At 36.5% G+C, this 17,704-nt stretch overlaps 2 protein-coding genes across 17 annotated transcripts in view; both read left to right on the top strand.

The window, feature by feature from the left end:
- The first annotated feature begins 821 nt into the window (after nt 1-821).
- Nucleotides 822-5,219, top strand: LOC115429447 (E3 ubiquitin-protein ligase TRIM39-like). Its single transcript, XM_030148879.1, has 2 exons — nt 822-1,085; nt 2,687-5,219. Exon 2 carries the CDS (start codon nt 2,689-2,691, stop codon nt 4,495-4,497), a length of 1,809 nt encoding a protein of 602 aa, XP_030004739.1. The 5' UTR covers nt 822-1,085; nt 2,687-2,688; the 3' UTR covers nt 4,498-5,219.
- Nucleotides 5,220-11,577: 6,358 nt separating this feature from the next.
- LOC115429445 (ELKS/Rab6-interacting/CAST family member 1-like) overlaps nt 11,578-17,704 on the top strand; it is a 153,496-nt gene continuing 147,369 nt past the window's right edge. For 13 of the 16 annotated variants that reach the window (XR_003936786.1, XR_003936785.1, XR_003936784.1 and 10 more), the window contains exons 1-2: nt 11,585-11,860; nt 14,560-14,603. The gene's annotated coding sequence lies outside the window, so the exon portion shown is untranslated. Of the gene's footprint in view, nt 11,861-12,252; nt 12,366-14,559; nt 14,604-17,704 lie in introns of those variants that run through there. The other 3 variants (XM_030148866.1, XM_030148867.1, XM_030148868.1) reach the window with 3 other exon arrangements.

The raw sequence follows: 17,704 nt of genomic DNA, 5'->3' as shown, positions 1-17,704 counted from the left end.
CCCTCTGGTATCCCGTCCAGCAAGGTCATTACTAAGCACCAAGTGTGCCTTTTTGGCACACTTGTGGAATAATGTCAAAAAAAAAAGTTAATACAGTTTGTTTTTAATTCTTTTACACTTTTTTTCTATTTCTTCAACTTGAGCCGTAAATAAAAATACCAAATACTCAATAATTGTCACATTTTTTTAACCTTTTAAATGCCGTGTTTGTAATGTAAACAAACCATTTTTTGGATGCAAGAAACACAAAAAAAAATATTATTATTTTTTTTAAATATACTACATAAAAAGTGGATCACATATTTGATTTTTGCAGCCTGGCATATGTCAATGATTAACTCCAACATTGGTTAATTTGCATTATTATTTTTGGCACTAGGTCAAATGTACAAAAATACTAGCATCTGTCACCAAGTGTGCGTAAAATGCACGCCTATAAATCAAACTATTAAATATTATATATTGATTTATTTTTCTGCTCTAATTTGATTTTATTTTTGTAAATCAAGGTCAGCCCTAATCATACATATCAAATGGAAGAAATAGTGCGTTTTAGGCACACTTGTCAGACAGATGCTAGTCTTGTAATTTTCTTTTATTTACAATGTGCAAATTTTAGTTGGTGGCCAGAATTTTAAAGATCATGTGAAAATGAACAACTTTTGAATTCTAACCTTATTTAAATTGTGAAAAATAATATGAAGTTTTTTAACACGAAGTACAAAGTGTGCCTAAAAGGTGCACCCGGACACCGGAGGGTTAACTCACTCCAAAACATTTATTATTTACTATTTATGAAAATCATGACCTCACATCACGTGTTAACGACGTTTATGTGTTCATGTCTAATATACGGTCTAAAAATAAAACCTTTATCTTACATCAGTGACTCATGGTGTTCAGTGGTTTTCTTCTTTTCATACTAAAAAAGTAGGAAAACATAAAATAAGGGCAGTGCTGAGGCAATTAGTAACATTTTCCAGGAAGAGGAGGAGACGATAGATGGGAGGGTTCATCCTCCTTTACTGAGAAATGAAAGTTAATATTCTCCGTCACTTTTCCGCACAACGCAGATAACTCAGCAGGTAAAGTCGATTTACTCTCATATATTTTCCTACTGACCTGTAACTAAGACACATTATTTATATATTGCGTCTATTTTGCATCATGACATGTCAACATCAACAGGATGCGCTGTTTGTTTCCTGTATGATCCAAGGGCGTAGTTTTATTATATATAAAGTAATAGTCTCCCTACATTACAAACAGGGGTTATTCTTTTCTTCATATAATATCGCTGAAAGTGAATTAATGCAAGGAAAATAATGTTTGTAATCGATCAGGAGCGTTACAACGTAGATACTGCACACGTCTTTCCAAAATAAAGGATGTGTCTCCATTTTGCTTTAAATATAATGAATTGAAGATGTTACTCTGTGTTTCTGTTATGTAAATATAAAAAAAATATTGGAATGATGTCAAATGCAAACGCACAAAGTTCTGAAAATGGAGCTTGAACCTGACCCGATTTTGTGCAACGGAAATATATTATTCAGCACTAAATTTCTCATATATTTACTTGGAACTGTTCTTTTTTAAATGAATTTTATGTTATTCCCATTGACCTGTTTTGCGTGTGTTTGTTTACTGATTAAAAATTACACATTTGGAAAAAAAGCAAATAGAGGTTTGCACTTTGATTCCTCCTGACCAAAGCAGTAAATAAAACATTTGGAAGCAAATCAAAGTGGACTTTGCCACTGTATTGCAATTTCCAACTATTCTACAAATATGCAACCCAGAATAAAATCAGCATAAACACTGGACTGATGAGTCATTGTCATACTTTTGAACTTAACTGATTGTATCAGATACTTTGTTGAGATCATGAGATGATAAATTCTATATCTAATTTCTGTGAATTGAATATTCAGTGTGATCTGGTATGACACTTGCCCATAAAGTTGTAATTATTTTGTTTTCAGCTACAAGGTTCAAGGTTACTTTATTTGTACCCATGGGTAGATTTGTTTTGCATTCGAGTTGATTGCTTTGGTATTACAACAAGACATACATTGAACATGTAAGACAGGTACTTGATCGAGCTTACAGACAGAACAAAAAGACAGGACAAAAAGTGCTCAGTATTTCAACACTCATCAGTATAGCAGCATAAAATAAAAAAATAAGATCAAATAAATAAAAACAAGATTCAATAAAACACAATAAAAACCAGAAAAGATGAAAACCAGGATAAGAACATAAAATTTAAAGCTATATTCCTCTTTTTATTCCTATTTATACTCATTAGTAATCACCTTTAACCAGGTATAAGGATTACATAGTGAGTCCTAGTTACACTTTATCTATCAAGAATAAATCACATTGTCTCGATCATTTCATGAGAAGAAGTAAAAATATTTAATTCCAACTTTATGGACAACGGTGAGTGTGCTCTAATATAATAATATGATCTGGTGGTAAACTGTTCTTTATATTGACTATAGAAACATCTAATGTAATTAAGAAAATTCAAACAGCAAGCATTTTATAATCACAACCAAACAGGGCCGTAGACACAGAACAACTCGATTACTAAAAGCCAAGTCGGTCTACCAGTTTAAATGGAGTTGTATAGATAGAGGAATATATGAAAATAATTAGTGTCATATCTTCTCTCTCCAAGGCATGGCCTCAGCCAGCAGCCTCCCATGTGAACAGCTGCTGTGTTCGATCTGTCTGGATGTGTTCACTGAGCCTGTCTCGACTCCATGTGGACACAACTACTGCAAGTCCTGTATCACAGGGTACTGGGCCAGCAGCAGCCACACACAGTGTCCACTCTGTAATAAGAAGTTCCGCAGAAGACCTCAGCTTCAAATCAACACAGGGTTTAGAGATATGGTGGAGCATTTTAAAAACATGACAGAGAAAAACACCGAAGAGCCTCACAAAGAGCTCCAGGTCAAATCAGGAGAGGTTCCCTGTGACGTCTGTTTGGACCCCAAGCTAAAGGCTGAGAAGACATGTCTAGTTTGTCTGGCCTCGTACTGTCAGCCACATCTCGAACCTCATCACAGAGTCAAGAACCTCAAGAAGCACAAGCTGACTGATCCTGTGGTAAACCTGGAGGACAGAGTGTGTAAGAAGCATGACAAGATGTTTGAGCTCTACTGTCAAGAAGACCAGGTGTGCGTTTGTTTCATGTGTCTGAAGGACGACCACATGAACCATAAAACTGTCCTATTAGAGCGAGCCTTCAAGGAGAGGAAAACGCTCATGGAGAGTAAGATATCAGACATGAAGTTGACGGAAAACTTAAAAGCCAAATGGATTAAAAAAATCAACTACTCAGTTGAACAGCACAAGACAAATACTCAGAAAGAGGTCACAGATGTAGGGGAGGTGCTCATTAATGTGGCAGCATCTCTGCAAAGACACCAGGTTAAGCTGGTTGAGCTGATTGAGGAGAAGCAGAAAGAAGCAGAAAAACAGGCTGAAGATGACATCAAGCAGATGGAGTTACAACTGACTGAGCTAAGGATGAGAAGATCTGAGATGGAGCAGCTATTACAAACAGAGGATCATCTCCTCTTCCTCCAGAACACACCTAACATGTACTTCCCGTGGGACTGTGAGGACCAGGTATACCCTTTGTCCTACATCAGGTCATTCTCACAAGATTACTTTGGTCTGAATCAGAGCTATGTGAAGATGGTGAAGAAAGCAGGTGCCAAGATGGAGAAGATGCTCTCTAAGGAGATGGATGCCCTGATTAATGAGGTCAAATCGTCTGATGGTTACAATACTGATTCTGATGATACAGATGAGTTTGTTGAAGGTGTATGGATCCCACCTAAGGATAAGCTAATGATGATCCAGCAGTATGATGCAGTGGAGGTGACTCTGGATGCCTACACAGCCAATCCCAATCTGAATGTGAATGAAGATGGGAAACAACTCACATATAAAAAGTCTCTTATTGTGCAACAGCAGTATCCCACTTTATTTGCTAGGAGATTTGCAAATCAACCCTTTGTGCTCGCTGAAGACGGCTTCTCCTCAGGGCGATTCTACTATGAAGTTGAGGTGAGCAGGTGCCCACACTGGGTTTTGGGCGTGGCCCGAGAGTCAATTAACAGGAACATATTTTGGCTTCCAAGCCCAAGTGACGGAGCCTGGACAATTACCTCAAAGTCCAACTACTTTGGAGAGTATGTTACCGACGCTGAGCCACAGAAAGTTGGTGTCTTTGTTGATTATGAAAAGGGTGAAGTGGCCTTCTACGATGCAGAGACCAGGACTATGATCTACTCCTACACAGAATGCACATTTACTGAGGCTGTTGCACCACTAAAATGTCTTCTATATTCCTTGGCAGGAGCATCCATAAGTAACAGATCAAAGCTCTACCCAATTTTTGGAATCTGTGGAGATAATTCACATGAAGTTCTCTACATCACTCCTGTTGCTACAACAGTTCCCAGTAAACAGTGAACCACAGTATATATCCAGAGAGACTGAGTGACTTCCACAAACCAGAGGCCATTTTGTCACCTGTTTCTTTTATTGTTGGTGTGGAAATAGATGCAAAGGACAATATTGGCAATGAAAATAAGAAATCACACTGCAGCAATTTGCAAAACAGTCTGAAATCTGTCGAGTTGCATGATCTTGTTAGTAAATGAATGCTACACAGTTGTTGGAAGTGCAGATATTAAGATTTCCAATTTCAGCACTTGCTGGGATAATCTGTTTTGAAAATGCTGCAACAACCCAGAGACAGGGATATCAGTAGTTACATATTACAGAAGTTTGTTACACTTCTATATAAACAATTTACCAGTTTAGAAAACATTATTGGTACATTGTATGCCTTGTATATCCATCACTGTTTTCTTGTGTGCTAATGTCAGGCAAAAAATCTGTTTGTGATAATTTTATCCAATTATCCCATCATTTCCATTTTTGCTTTCATTTATAGTAATACCTGCATCTCTCCAGGAGATGGCGCCATTCTTTAACCTTTTTTTGTAAGCGGCTTAATTGTAAAATGCAGGGATCATTGTGGTGTTTTATATAAATACTTTACAAACATGAGTAAAAAAGACATCTTCATGCAATTTAACACCTATGCACAGTATACAAACGTAGTTTTTTGTGTATGTTTCTTTTTTACAGTATACTTCTGATATTAAAAGTGGTTTTATTGGAGGTGACTTGTGGTGTTTGCTGCTTTTTCTTCTTCAGATGGTTTTGAGTCATATGTGATTTTCTTTGCTAATTGAGTTCACACACTAACATTATGACTACAATAGTTTCACTGAAAAAGACTGGTGTGTCTTGCTGAAGGATGACATCAGATCCCTGTACAGGTACAAGTCCTCATTTAAGGAGCAGAGGAGACATCTCACACTTTTAATATCTTTATTGTGGCTGGTAAATGTGTGTGTCCTCTATATCTGCACAACAGAGCATCAATGATTTCACATACCAGAGTCACGTTGTTCTGTTTTTCCAGTGTACACATTAAAGGTGCTGAAACACCAGCTAAAGTTTTCACTGATCATAGAATTCCAGAAGTCACTGCTGGTCCGCCAAACCTATGTGTGTTTTCTCTCAGGGGGAACTTTAGCCAGCAGACTATTTATATCTCAGCTGTGTGACTGACTGGCGCCCTGGGAACTGGGACACTCTGTGTGTATGTGTGGGCCTGTCTGTGAGTCCCCACATACGCTAATATTACTGCACTAGTCTATACTGTATTTAATATATTCTACAGGAAAATTAGAATAAAAGTGTCTGTAAATTTAAAAATAAAGCTAATGCTTTTCATCTTAATTCGGTTCAATTTTAATCATATAAGCCAATATTGCAACTCAGAGACTCTATAATGTACTGTAAACCCTTGGTTCAAGTAAAGCAGTGTTTTTCAACCTTGGGGTCGGAACCCCATGTGGGGTCACCTGGAATTTCTAGTAATTGATAAAAATAAAAACTTACAAATAAAAAAACATGGTGAGTTGACAGAGACAAATCCCAATCCATAAAAGACATGACAAACTGTGAAGCTGAAACGGAAGCACTGTGGTACTGTTTATCTTTCAAATGTTCATTGTGGTCAGTTTCAGATGCTGCAGCTCTTTCATAATTCATAGTTTGAGTTCTTGTTTGTTCAGTATTAATTGTCAGCCTTGTAAATCTAAGCTGGACTGACTGTACATATCCTGACCAAGGAAAATCAAATTCTCACTTTGCGCAGTAATCTACACCTGGCTTTTCTGCCTCCGTCCATAATAATATATATTATATAGACTAAATGTTGTGTAAAATTAACAGTTATTTGTAACATAGTATAGCAAACTATTACATGATCAAAAATAAATAAATTTTTTAGCCAAAAAAAGAAAAGCCCAAATGTCTCCATTTTGACTGTCTGGGGTCACCAGAAATTTGTGATGTAAAAATGGGGTCACGAGCCAAAAAAGGCTGGGAACCACTGATGTAAAGGACCCCCCCCCCTAAAAAAAAAAAAAAGAAAGAAACACAAAACCACAGGTAGAAGCCTCAGGTAAAGCTACAGAACATGGATCCCCCTTCAAGGACAAACAGTACAATAGGTGTTGTGTGTACATATATTTGGATAAATGGTGAATACAGAGGACTGATAAATACAACATCATAAAGAATGTATTATATTAGATAAAGGTGGAGTGATGGTAAGACCTGGATTAAAAACCTCAAACTATAAAAAACTATGAAACCAAGGACAGTATAGATCTCAGCCAGACAACTACTGTTATGTGTGAATACCCTGTCCCCCGCTCCCATAGGCATAATGTCCTTTATGAGTTAACAATAATAAAACAATACAATGAATAATACAGCCTGCTGAATTTGTCCTGTTTTTCATGATTGATTTGATTTGATTTGTAATATGTGTACAAATGTATCTGATTCTGAAGTCCAGTAACAGGCCTTTTTGTGGCTCGCTTCTTCTTGTTCTTTTTATGGATGGTAAATTATGTTCTCTTCAAGAAGTTTTCCTTGAGTTGTGAAATAAAAAAGAAATAGATACATTGGAATAGAATACTGGGAACTAGAGTTGCTTTACCACTATTACTATGACTACTAATTGCTACTATTTTGCTGCAACTTACTATTACTAAGGAGTGTTAAGACCACCTCGAGGATAGAAAAAAATCTAAAATTTAGAGAATATTGATCATTATAATATTATGAGAGCAAATCTGTAATATTTTGAGAAAATTAATTTGTAGTTTCACCAGAATAATGATATAATATTTTATGAAAAATGTCAGAATTATATGTCTTTGGACCTTTACTACCAGTGGATGTTTTTTTTTTCACTAGCTGAACTCAGTGCGACAGCTGTTGTTTGGGCTCTTACAAGCTGATTGAATAACTTGTTTAGGCTTAAGTTGGGTCAATTATTACTGATTCAGCTGGAATATTGTAAAAGTTTGAATATAGGAGCCTTTTAAGTTTTTTTTTTTTTTTTTTTTAAGATATACAGTACTGTATAAAAATCTTAGGCCATTTCTATACGAAATAAATACATTAATCAAATACATCAATCAGTCAATCTCTAGCTTTGTTGCTTTCGAAGGACTGAAATGAGCATACATATTTGTTTCTCATTCTCAGTGTGCACAGCCTTAAAAGATGCACAAAAACTAAACAAAATGGGTTTTAAAGGTCGAAGTGACTATTTAGTTTGACCCCTGACCTCATTACAAGAAGCAGCCCAAACAGAAGCATCTGACATGTGTTGAATGAATTCTGATATAAAACATCAGAAAATAAATGCAATAAATCTCTCAAGGGTTAAAAACATGTTAAGTGCAAAGAGGGGTCACACTAAATACTGTGGTTTGCTGTATAGAAGCATTTTTAATATAACTTTAGTAAACCAACAAACCCAATGGTGGCCTAGGACTTTTCAATATTTAAGATTCAAGTTTTTTTAGTTGTCATTTGTGCACAATCAAACAGTCTAGGGATATTGGAAGTCTTGTGCAGGTCTGTCTTGCAGTCAGGTGAAAAGGTTAAAAGCCATGGGAAAAAAACACTTTGTCCTAAGTAAAAAGTACTTTAAAACACTGTGGAAGAATAATAAAAATAGAAATAAAAATAGAAAATAATATAAAAAATAAATTACAAATGCCACAACTGAGGTGTGAAGACTGTAGGCAGACAAAACAACCGTGTCACTGATGAAAATGTACACATAGTAAACCTAGTCTGTTGTAACAAAGATTGTTGCAATTTTACAAACAGCAGATATTGCACTTATTATTATTATTATTATTATTATTATTATTGGATGAGGGATGGAGTGAAGTAGTGTGTTGTTGCACAGATTATTTTGTTTTACACCCTACTGTACGTTTATATTTATACTTTTATCTTGTGTACTCTTGTGAGACTATTATTTTACTATTGGCTGCAGATACAAAAATACATTTCACTGTGCATTGTATTATGCACTGCAGGGGTTCCCAAAGTGGAGTACGCATATCCCAAGGGGTACTTGGAAGAAGCTCAGGGAGTACAAGAAATTTCTGGAGAAAAATACATTAAATAAGTCATCATGTATCGAATACAAAATAAATAATGAGAATTAATGCTGAAATATAAAACACAATAAATACATTCATATATTAAAATCGATACTCTTGACCTTATTTCATTTCAGTATTTTAATTTTTTATATTATTATTGTCTGTCCTCTTGTTTAAGCTTTGGTACAATTTTAAGAACATTTCTATTTTACATTATTCGAGATGAGTTTATCTGAGTAATTAAGTCACTATTTTTTGTTGATGAAAGGTTCATTTATTCTTTCATGACAATTTCATCTATTTTTCTTAGCAATGAAAGAGGGCACTTTTCAATTTATATTTTGCACAGAATTTGCTTATAAAGATTTGCTATTTTTTAATGTATACAGTTAAATATGTGTTATTTGTTTACAAAGTTTTGAAACTATAAACATATACCTTTGGCAGAGGAACAAATTTGGCCTAATTTTTTCAATCAAAATTGCTGAAGTGAGAGTTGGGGGTAATTGGCTACAAATATATATATTTCAGGGTTTACTCCACTGTAAGAAGTTTGAGAACCACTGAAGTACTGTTACTGTATTACAGGGTTATAAAGGAAAACCAATTACGTACAGATAAAATCAACACCTTATTTTTAAAATACTACCTAAAGTATTGTGAGTTATAAAATACAGTTGAAAAAATTATTAGACCATCAAAAGTCATCAGAAACAATGGTTATGCAATCAAGTACTAACTCCTGTGTGTATCATGTGACTAAAACAGACAGAAAAGAAAACATGGAATGTCTAAAAGCACTGTTTTTGTCAGTACAATGACGCAGATATTGATATAAGAATTGAAGTGATTTTGATTATTATCAAGAAAACATGGAAAATGGATAGATATCAGCTCTGAAATGGAAGTCTTATGAGCTATTTTTGTTGTTGTCATTATATTGTCCAAACAAATGTACCTTTAGTTGTACCAGGCATTAAAATGACCAAGAAACTGAAGAAAACAAAGGGTGGTCTAATAATTTTTTCCGCGACTGTATGTTAACCCTTTTATACATGAATTATGAGAGCCTTAATCAAGATTTTTATTCTTGAGTGTTTTTATTCCTCTAGGCATTAAAAAAACAATGTGATTAAAATTGTTTTTATGAACCCTTTTTTCAGGGAGTTGCAAAAATGTCCACTCAGCTGGACGCCATACATTTAATTTTTGAAGCAAAGAAATGCATTTACTGATAAACTGTGTGAAAACTATGAAATGAAAACATTTTTAATGCAGCTAATCTGATGTTTTCTCACATTTTAACATACATTAATACTAGTCATTACTCACTTCATGGAGATAATATGCAAAAAAAAAAACCCAAAAAACCCCACAAAAACCTGTTAATTACAGTTTAATAACAATAACAAGCAATTGATTTACACTCCAACATGTTAGTGCAGATCAAGTTTTATCAAGAATAGCAATGTTACAATAACAGTATGAATTCCAGTGTATGCGCTGCAAAAATCTAAATCTTACCAAGTGTATTTTTCTCATTTCTTGTCAAAATTTCTTATCACACTTCAAATAAGACATAATCACCTAAAGCAGGGGTGTCAAACTCATTTTAGTTCAAGGGCCACATTCAGCTTAATTTGATCTGCAGTGGGCCGAACTAGTAAAATAATAACATAATAATTTATGAATAATGTCAACTCCAAACTTTTCTCTGTGTTTTACAGTGAAAAAAGTAAAATTAAACAATGAAAATGTTTACATTTACAAACTGTCTTTTCAAACAATGTGAATTACTTGAACAAACTGAAAGAATAAGTGTAATTTTAACAATATTATGTTTCAGTTTATCATTTCCACATGTACATTATAACGTACAGATCACAGTGGATCTACAAATACACAAAACATTTAGTATCAGGCAGAATATTGTTAAGATTGCACTTAAGACATTTCAGGTTCTTCACATTTGTTCAGGTTATTGACATTTTTTGTGAAATTATACTTTGTTTCAATGTAAATATATGAAAATATTTACATTTACAAAGTGAAAAGTATGGAGTTGTGAGTATTTATAGATTATTGTGATAGTATTTGACTGGTCTGACCCACTGGAGATTAAATTGGTCTGCATGTGGAACCTGAACTAAAATGAATGTTCATTTCTTAATATCTATTTTTGCATTTCACAAATTCATCCCAAGGGCCAGACTGGACCCTTTGATGGGCCAGATTTGGCCCCTGGGCCGCATGTTTGACACCTGTGACCTAAAGAGTAACATTGTTTTTGTTTAATTGAAGCAAAAAAAATCTGCCAATGGAACAAGTGAAACAGATCTTGGTAAGATTTCTTGAAACAAGATTTTCCAGATCTATTGTCTAAAAATCAGTTCTTATTTCTCATTGAAAAGTTAGTCTTTAGGTGATTATGTCTTATTTTGAGTGTGATGAAATATTTGAATCAGAGATGAGAAAACTACACTTGGTCAGATTTAGATATTTGCAGAGTGAGTGTCCACTGTGTTTGCTGATATGGAACTAAAAATACAAAATCCATGAATATACAAGAGAACAGCTGTCCACTGTAGTGACCACTCCCTTTCAGGCAAAACAGTTGTTCTTTTTTTTTTTTTTTTTTTTTTTTCTATTATTTGATTTTTTTGCGTATTGTTTATCATTATTATTATTTTTCTATTGTTTGATTTTTTTATTTGTGTTTGTTTATTATTATTATTATTTTTTTTATTTTTTTTTTTTTTGTTCCATATGTTTTGTGTTATGTCTGTGTCTGAAATAAACTAACCTAAACCTAAACCTAAACCACTATGCATGAAAGGGTTAAGGACTTTGTACCCCAGTGTGTTCCTTTTCTCTTCCCACTTGATGGCGACCTGATCCTTGTGGATGGTCGTGAACGCGGCAATAGGAGGGGGGAGGGGTTGGAGTACGTATCGGGGGCGCGCGCTCCACCGTGGTGACGTCACGGGAGCGCCCGGGCAGTGTGGGGAAGCCACCAGTGGGAGAGCTGTCTGGCAAAGACGGAAAAGAGGGAAAGGTAGACAGAAGACAGACAGGAGGAGACGGAGGAACCGACGCGGACAGGTAGACAGCCCCACACACAGCGTCTTTAGCTCGGTTTGGCGTGTGCGCGACTCCGAAGCGTGACTTTGAGTGTGACAGTAGCGGAATAACTGAGGAGGAGGAGGAGGATATGTGACTGGCCTTTTTATACACAGCTTATTTCACAACCGAAGGCAGACAGAAACACAGCCGCAGTGAGTAGTGGAAGTTAGCTGGCAGTCCCAGTGTCTGCGTGTACACATGCATGTTTTATTACACGGGCCTGCTGTCCGTGGGCAGTGTGTTTGTCTGAGCCTGTGTGTTGTTGGCATGTTCACCACTTCTCCGTTAACATCACATGTGTGTCGGTGCGGTGTATTGACAGTAACATTAGCATAAACACTGTTAAAAATGTGATGCCCGCTGTGAGCCTCAGCCGTTTCAGGTCATCCGTGGGTTCTGAAGGAAGTCCACGGAGGTTTTCTCCAGACTGTCATCGTGATACATTTTATATTTGTAAGTGCGACAAACGACAATAGGGTTCACTGAGCAGGGTTTCCTCCTGTTTTGTTCAGCAGAACAATTGTAGACGTGCAACAACAGGGTGATACCAGGGTAGTAACAGTGTGTTGTCTGCAGCCCACAACCTTTACATGTTGTCCGTGGGGTCGCAGGCTGCAGATGAAGACCTGCTGACAGTCTGGGAGTTCATCATTATCTGTAATAACTAAAGTTTCATCCACCAAACACCTTTTTTTTTTTTTTTTTACACTAGCTCATGTAATTATTAGCTGTTTACTTGCACAGACAGATTTTCACCTTCATTTGCATTGTTTATTTTGTTCTGTTTTTTGTTTAAATCTTTTTTATTTTAATTTTTTATATTTATTTATTCTTGTTTTTTAACCCATGAAGAACCAATGCTGCTTCTGTAGCACTTCCCAAATGATTTTTTTTCTCTCTATTTAACCTTTCCTAAGTGATTTATCACCATTTATTATTGTTTGTATTTTGCCTTTTTTCAGTGACAGTCTGGTATTTTCCTATATTTAATTTACTGAGTATGTAGGTGTCCATAAAAACTAGGGTTAAAGTTGAGGGTTATTTTATCAGGAAGAGAGAAAACTGAAGAAAAAGTGATATTTTCAGCAAATATATCAGTTACTCAATGTAAAGACAAGTGTCTCCAACCACTGTCATTTATCAAACTCCATGGGTTTTTCCTGTGAATCAGTGTTGTAGAAGATGACACTGTTTCCATGTTCACTACGGAACCTCTGAACATCCACATAGATCAAATCTGATGATCATAAAAAGATTGCTTGAGGGCAATTATTGAATTATTTCAATGTATTGATCGGTTTAGTGGCTCAGAAGTTATTAAACATTTTAGATCAGTAGATGATTTTGGTTGCTGGTGGCTGTATGGGTGTTTGAGGGTTAATATATATGTGGTATTCTGTGGACAGAATTTCATTGTACAGGGAACATGTACCTCACTGTGCATACAACAATAAACACTTTGAATCTAATGTTACTTTACAACCCAACTCAGTGACCTCATTTCATTTTTAATATGATGTTACACTACCCAATATTAAGTTTTCATCTTTCCCTTGCGTCACAGAAGTTCCCAAGCTTGCTTCCTTGTGTATCAGGGTATAAACTTTTGCACATCTGTGAAATAATGTTTGCCTATATTTCACTGCCTGTCAACTGTCAGCTGATACACCGCACGCAATGCCCAGTCAGTCAGTCGAGAATACACCAGTCACTGCGTCCCACTTTACTATATCTCTGCAAATCTGCAAATCAATCTCAGCAAAACATGGCTCCAATATGATCGAGTGGAGAAGGCGGAGGGGTGAAATCTGCTGCGTGTGTTTTGCAATGCCCCTGAGGGGGAGAGAGAGAGAGGGAGAGAAGGGGTGTACTGAAAGAGGGACGCCGTGATTTCCTCCTTGTTCCGCCCACAGTTGAGTTTCTCTGCACCGCCCCTCCTCTCCTCTGGGAACACCAAGTCAGAGCAGCTTCCTTCCAGTCAGGTTCTTGTAAACACTGGGCATGTTTAAATATCCAGGATCTGCACACCTCACTCAGATTCTACACTGACTATAGAAACCTTTATCTGAGTTCTGTAACTGTTTTTGGACTTTTTTTTGTAGCTCTGTCTCACTCATATCCTACAGTTGAACTACTGTACATGCATGTGAGACCCTTCTAACTTTGTGTCCACATGTTGTCTTCAGGGTTTAATGTGTTAGAAAAAACACAGTAACCATTTGTGTCTTATTTAATTTAATATCTTTAAGTCGTTTTATCATACTTCCCCGGGGTGGAATTCATTTTTCTTTCTAAACTGCTTGATAGATTTATAGATAAATGTTTCAAGGGGTTGCTGGGTCACCTTCTCATCTCACTTCATCCTTATTTAAACCCGCAAGTTGACTGTACAAGCACATTCCTCATTACAGGATGAGCCTGGGGGAGTCAGCTCTCACTTACTTTTCCATTAACTACTACACACTTCTGAATTAGTTTTGTGTGTCCTCGCCTTGTATTAATTGTCAAGTCTCAACGGTGCATTTTCCATATTTGTTTTGTTGGCAGCCTGCAAGATTAGATACGTATGCTGCGTGGGTGTACACACACATGCACGAGTGGAACTAATGTGTTTTTTGTGGGCATCAATGGATGTATGTAGCTACATCTCTTGAGCATATGTGTATGTGTTTTACCTCTGTTTTGTGCATACGTCTATGCACTCCTGATTGTAAGCCTGGCTTGTTTGCCCAGCCTGCATCTCAGATTAATTTCCTGTGGTACACAATAGAATGGAGCTGATGGTATCTATGACTTATCTGTGTTGTGCTTTCCAGTGTCTGAACCATATTATATGTCTTATCGTTGGTAGGACCAGTGGCACAGACTGAAGTTACAAGGAGCACAGTGAGTCTGGTAAGCCAAGCCTCTATCTGGTTCAGACATCTTCAGCTGAGCACATTATTCAGTGTCACAGACTGCTAATATTTTCTCCCAAGAGTAATTGGGCTGTTCAGTTAATTGAAAAAATCCTTGCACTTTTGCTATTTTAATATCCTGCTTTGTAATTATACAATTCTTTTGTGTTTGGGCAGTACAAATGTGCAGAATCTTTAACACAAAATTAAATAGGTGAGAAAATATGAATGTTTATTATGAATAATACAAAATTCAAATAATTGTCTAACATTTAATAGAAACTGTTTTAACAAATTCTGCTGTTAAAGTGAATAAATTAGAAAACATTTAGCTTTATGATTTGTCATCAGTATCATGCCTGGACATGGAGACAATCTATGTGAGGCCAAGCCAAACCACTAATGGTGCTATTACTCAAAACCAGACAGCAGTATCATATGAGCTATGTATCATGCAGTCATGCCAAATGAGACCATCTAGAAGGCTGAAGTTCATCATTAACAAGTGCAAAACTGCACTGTGAGGGGCCTGGATGACACAGGATTCGCTAAGTAGTCTTGCTTTTGAGTGTATCTACTGTCAAATAAAATAATACTACTAAGGTTCACTTAACCCTTAATTACATAGAACTGTTTGTGTGGTGAGCTACAAATGAATTTCTTTTTGCGTTGGACCGTTCCTCAGTGATGGTTATTACTACTTATTATATTATTATGACCATGACTGTGTAGATGTTCATAAAAGCTTAGTGTACATTCAAAGGTTAATGTATCAAAAAAGAGAAAAGTGAAGAAAAAGTGACTTTTTCAGCAAATATATGTCATTAGCTGAATGCAAAAACAACCATCTGCAACCACTGGCATTTGTAAAACTACATGAGTTTTGACTGGTGAATCAGTATTACAGAGCATGCAGAACATTTAAATGTCATATGTGATGTTGCTAAAAAGCTGAGAAACTGTATTTTACCTGAATTGGTTCAAATGATTAATTAATTAATGGTTCAAAAGTAAATAAAAGTTTTATATCAGGTGTTTTTTTTTCTCTAGTGGGTGTTAAGGTCTTCGAGGGGCTCTTTTACCTCCCAGGTTCACTGTTTTGGCAGCTGCAGATCTAATATTAACAAGTGTTACATTATTATAATCCTGAAATAAGTGGTATTGAGAGTTTAAAAAGCAGAAACTAGCGAACAGTGGGTAATCACATGCAGTCTTTAGATGGAGTATGTGTAGGGCTCTCCCCCTCAGCCAGGCTGTCGAGATGACTCTGTGAGATGTGTAGCCCCAGACAGCACCAGTGAGTCTTTTCTAGGCACATCATATCACAAGGAGCCTGACAGGAACAGAGAGTAATGGAGAATAATAAAATTCAAGATGAGTATAATGTGTTTTTATGAGCCCTGATCCCCAGGCGAGAGGCGAACTTTGTCAAATTTGGCTCCCACGCTGAAACACCAGCCGGCTAAGTATAGGTTGAGTGGTGTCTGTGTATGTGTGTGTCGTTGCATTGTGCAGTGTGACAGACGGCCGTGTGGTTGTCACATAAATAGAACATGCCGAACACCTCCTGGAATGCTGATGGAGAAAGAGAGAGGCAGCGAGAGAAAGTGAAAGCAATAGGGAGACAAGAGAGAAGAAAAAGGAGGGATTAGATGTACGAGACAAAGTGATGGGAAAATCAGGAGTAACGGCTGCATCCGTAAGGCACTGAATCAAACCGGAGTCAGTCTGTCTTCTGTTACACATCTGTTTGTTTACATTTAACACGTCTCAAAATATCTGCTCAGCTGTCATGAACTATAATATCTACACCTGTATGTTAAGCAGCAGGAAAATGCTGTTTATAAGTGTCTTTTTTACCTGTTGTCATGCTGGTTATAAGACTAAAAATGTAAAGTTTGCTCACTGATGTACCAGCACCTACTGGATATCTACAGAATACAAGTACTTGGCATTCAACCACAGAAACTTTCCCGGTAGCTCAGTGTGATATTCTAAGTTTTTATAAAATATGGAACAACAGTAATTTTGTGTGTGTGAGGAAGAAGTGAAGTAAAGATGAGACAAGCAACGTAGCTGTGTAGACAGGGCACAAGGCAGCAAAGGATGAAAAGCAGGGCGTTGTGTATTGGCGTTTCCTGTGGAGTGTTCTGTAGACATAAAGGGGATGAGGTTATTTTGGTTCTCAGGTTCACTCCCGGGAGTGTTTCAGAATCAGTTCCAGTAGGTTTTGTGGTTTTAACAGGGCATATTATGGTTGGATATTTATGGTAAATCATAAAAATGGCCCTTATGCAAGTATATGCAGCAATTATAGTTAATTTAGCATTAGTTAAATTTGTTGCAATATTGATCAGGTAACATCCTGTGTTTTTATAGTCTAATAAACCCAGCCTAAACCCCAGACACTGAACTGATCAACAGTACAACTCAAAGTCTATTTAAAGTTTTTTTTTTGTAGCTTTTGACTGTTAAAGACTCTACATTAGACTTGGTGTCTTCCTGGTATAGAGTGCAACCTCATAAGCCTGAGCATCTCGGCAACATTGACAGATTTTTCATACAGCAGCAGCTCCACAGTGCAGTATCACATTTGTGTGAAAGGGTGAGAGGGAGTGTAAGTCTGTGGACAGATGGGTTGTGGACAGTCATATGCTAGTGTTTGCGGGATCTCATGATGCCTGCTGCGTCATAGGTGAGCTCGTGTGTTTGTGTTACCAGCTTGGCATTTTTATTTCTTGTTTGCAATTTTGCTGGTATTCTGTCCTTTTTTCAAAACTTTTCTTACAAAATCTGTAACATAACATTGTTCAAAGCTGAGATGATGATATTAACTGTGTTGTGCAGATACAGGTTGTGTGTCCCTCTGCTGTGAGAGGCACACTGCCAACATGGACACCAAATACTGAATAACCATGGCTCACTGCATACAAAATAAAGTGCTTTGTACAGGCTTTTATTGAGCAAATTGTGCAAGGATATCCAACCAGTTGCAAGGAACATTAGAACTACAATTTGGGTTTAATTTGTTTCACTAACCTTGAATTGGTTTCATTTGATAAATCTGAGGGTAACTGATGGCAAGCTGTGGGTTTCATT

This window comes from Sphaeramia orbicularis, chromosome 12, assembly GCF_902148855.1.
Source record: "Sphaeramia orbicularis chromosome 12, fSphaOr1.1, whole genome shotgun sequence".
Taxonomy (NCBI): domain Eukaryota; kingdom Metazoa; phylum Chordata; class Actinopteri; order Kurtiformes; family Apogonidae; genus Sphaeramia; species Sphaeramia orbicularis.
The sequence above is the reverse complement of the archived record's forward strand: the minus strand, read 5'-3'. Positions and strand labels throughout refer to the sequence as shown.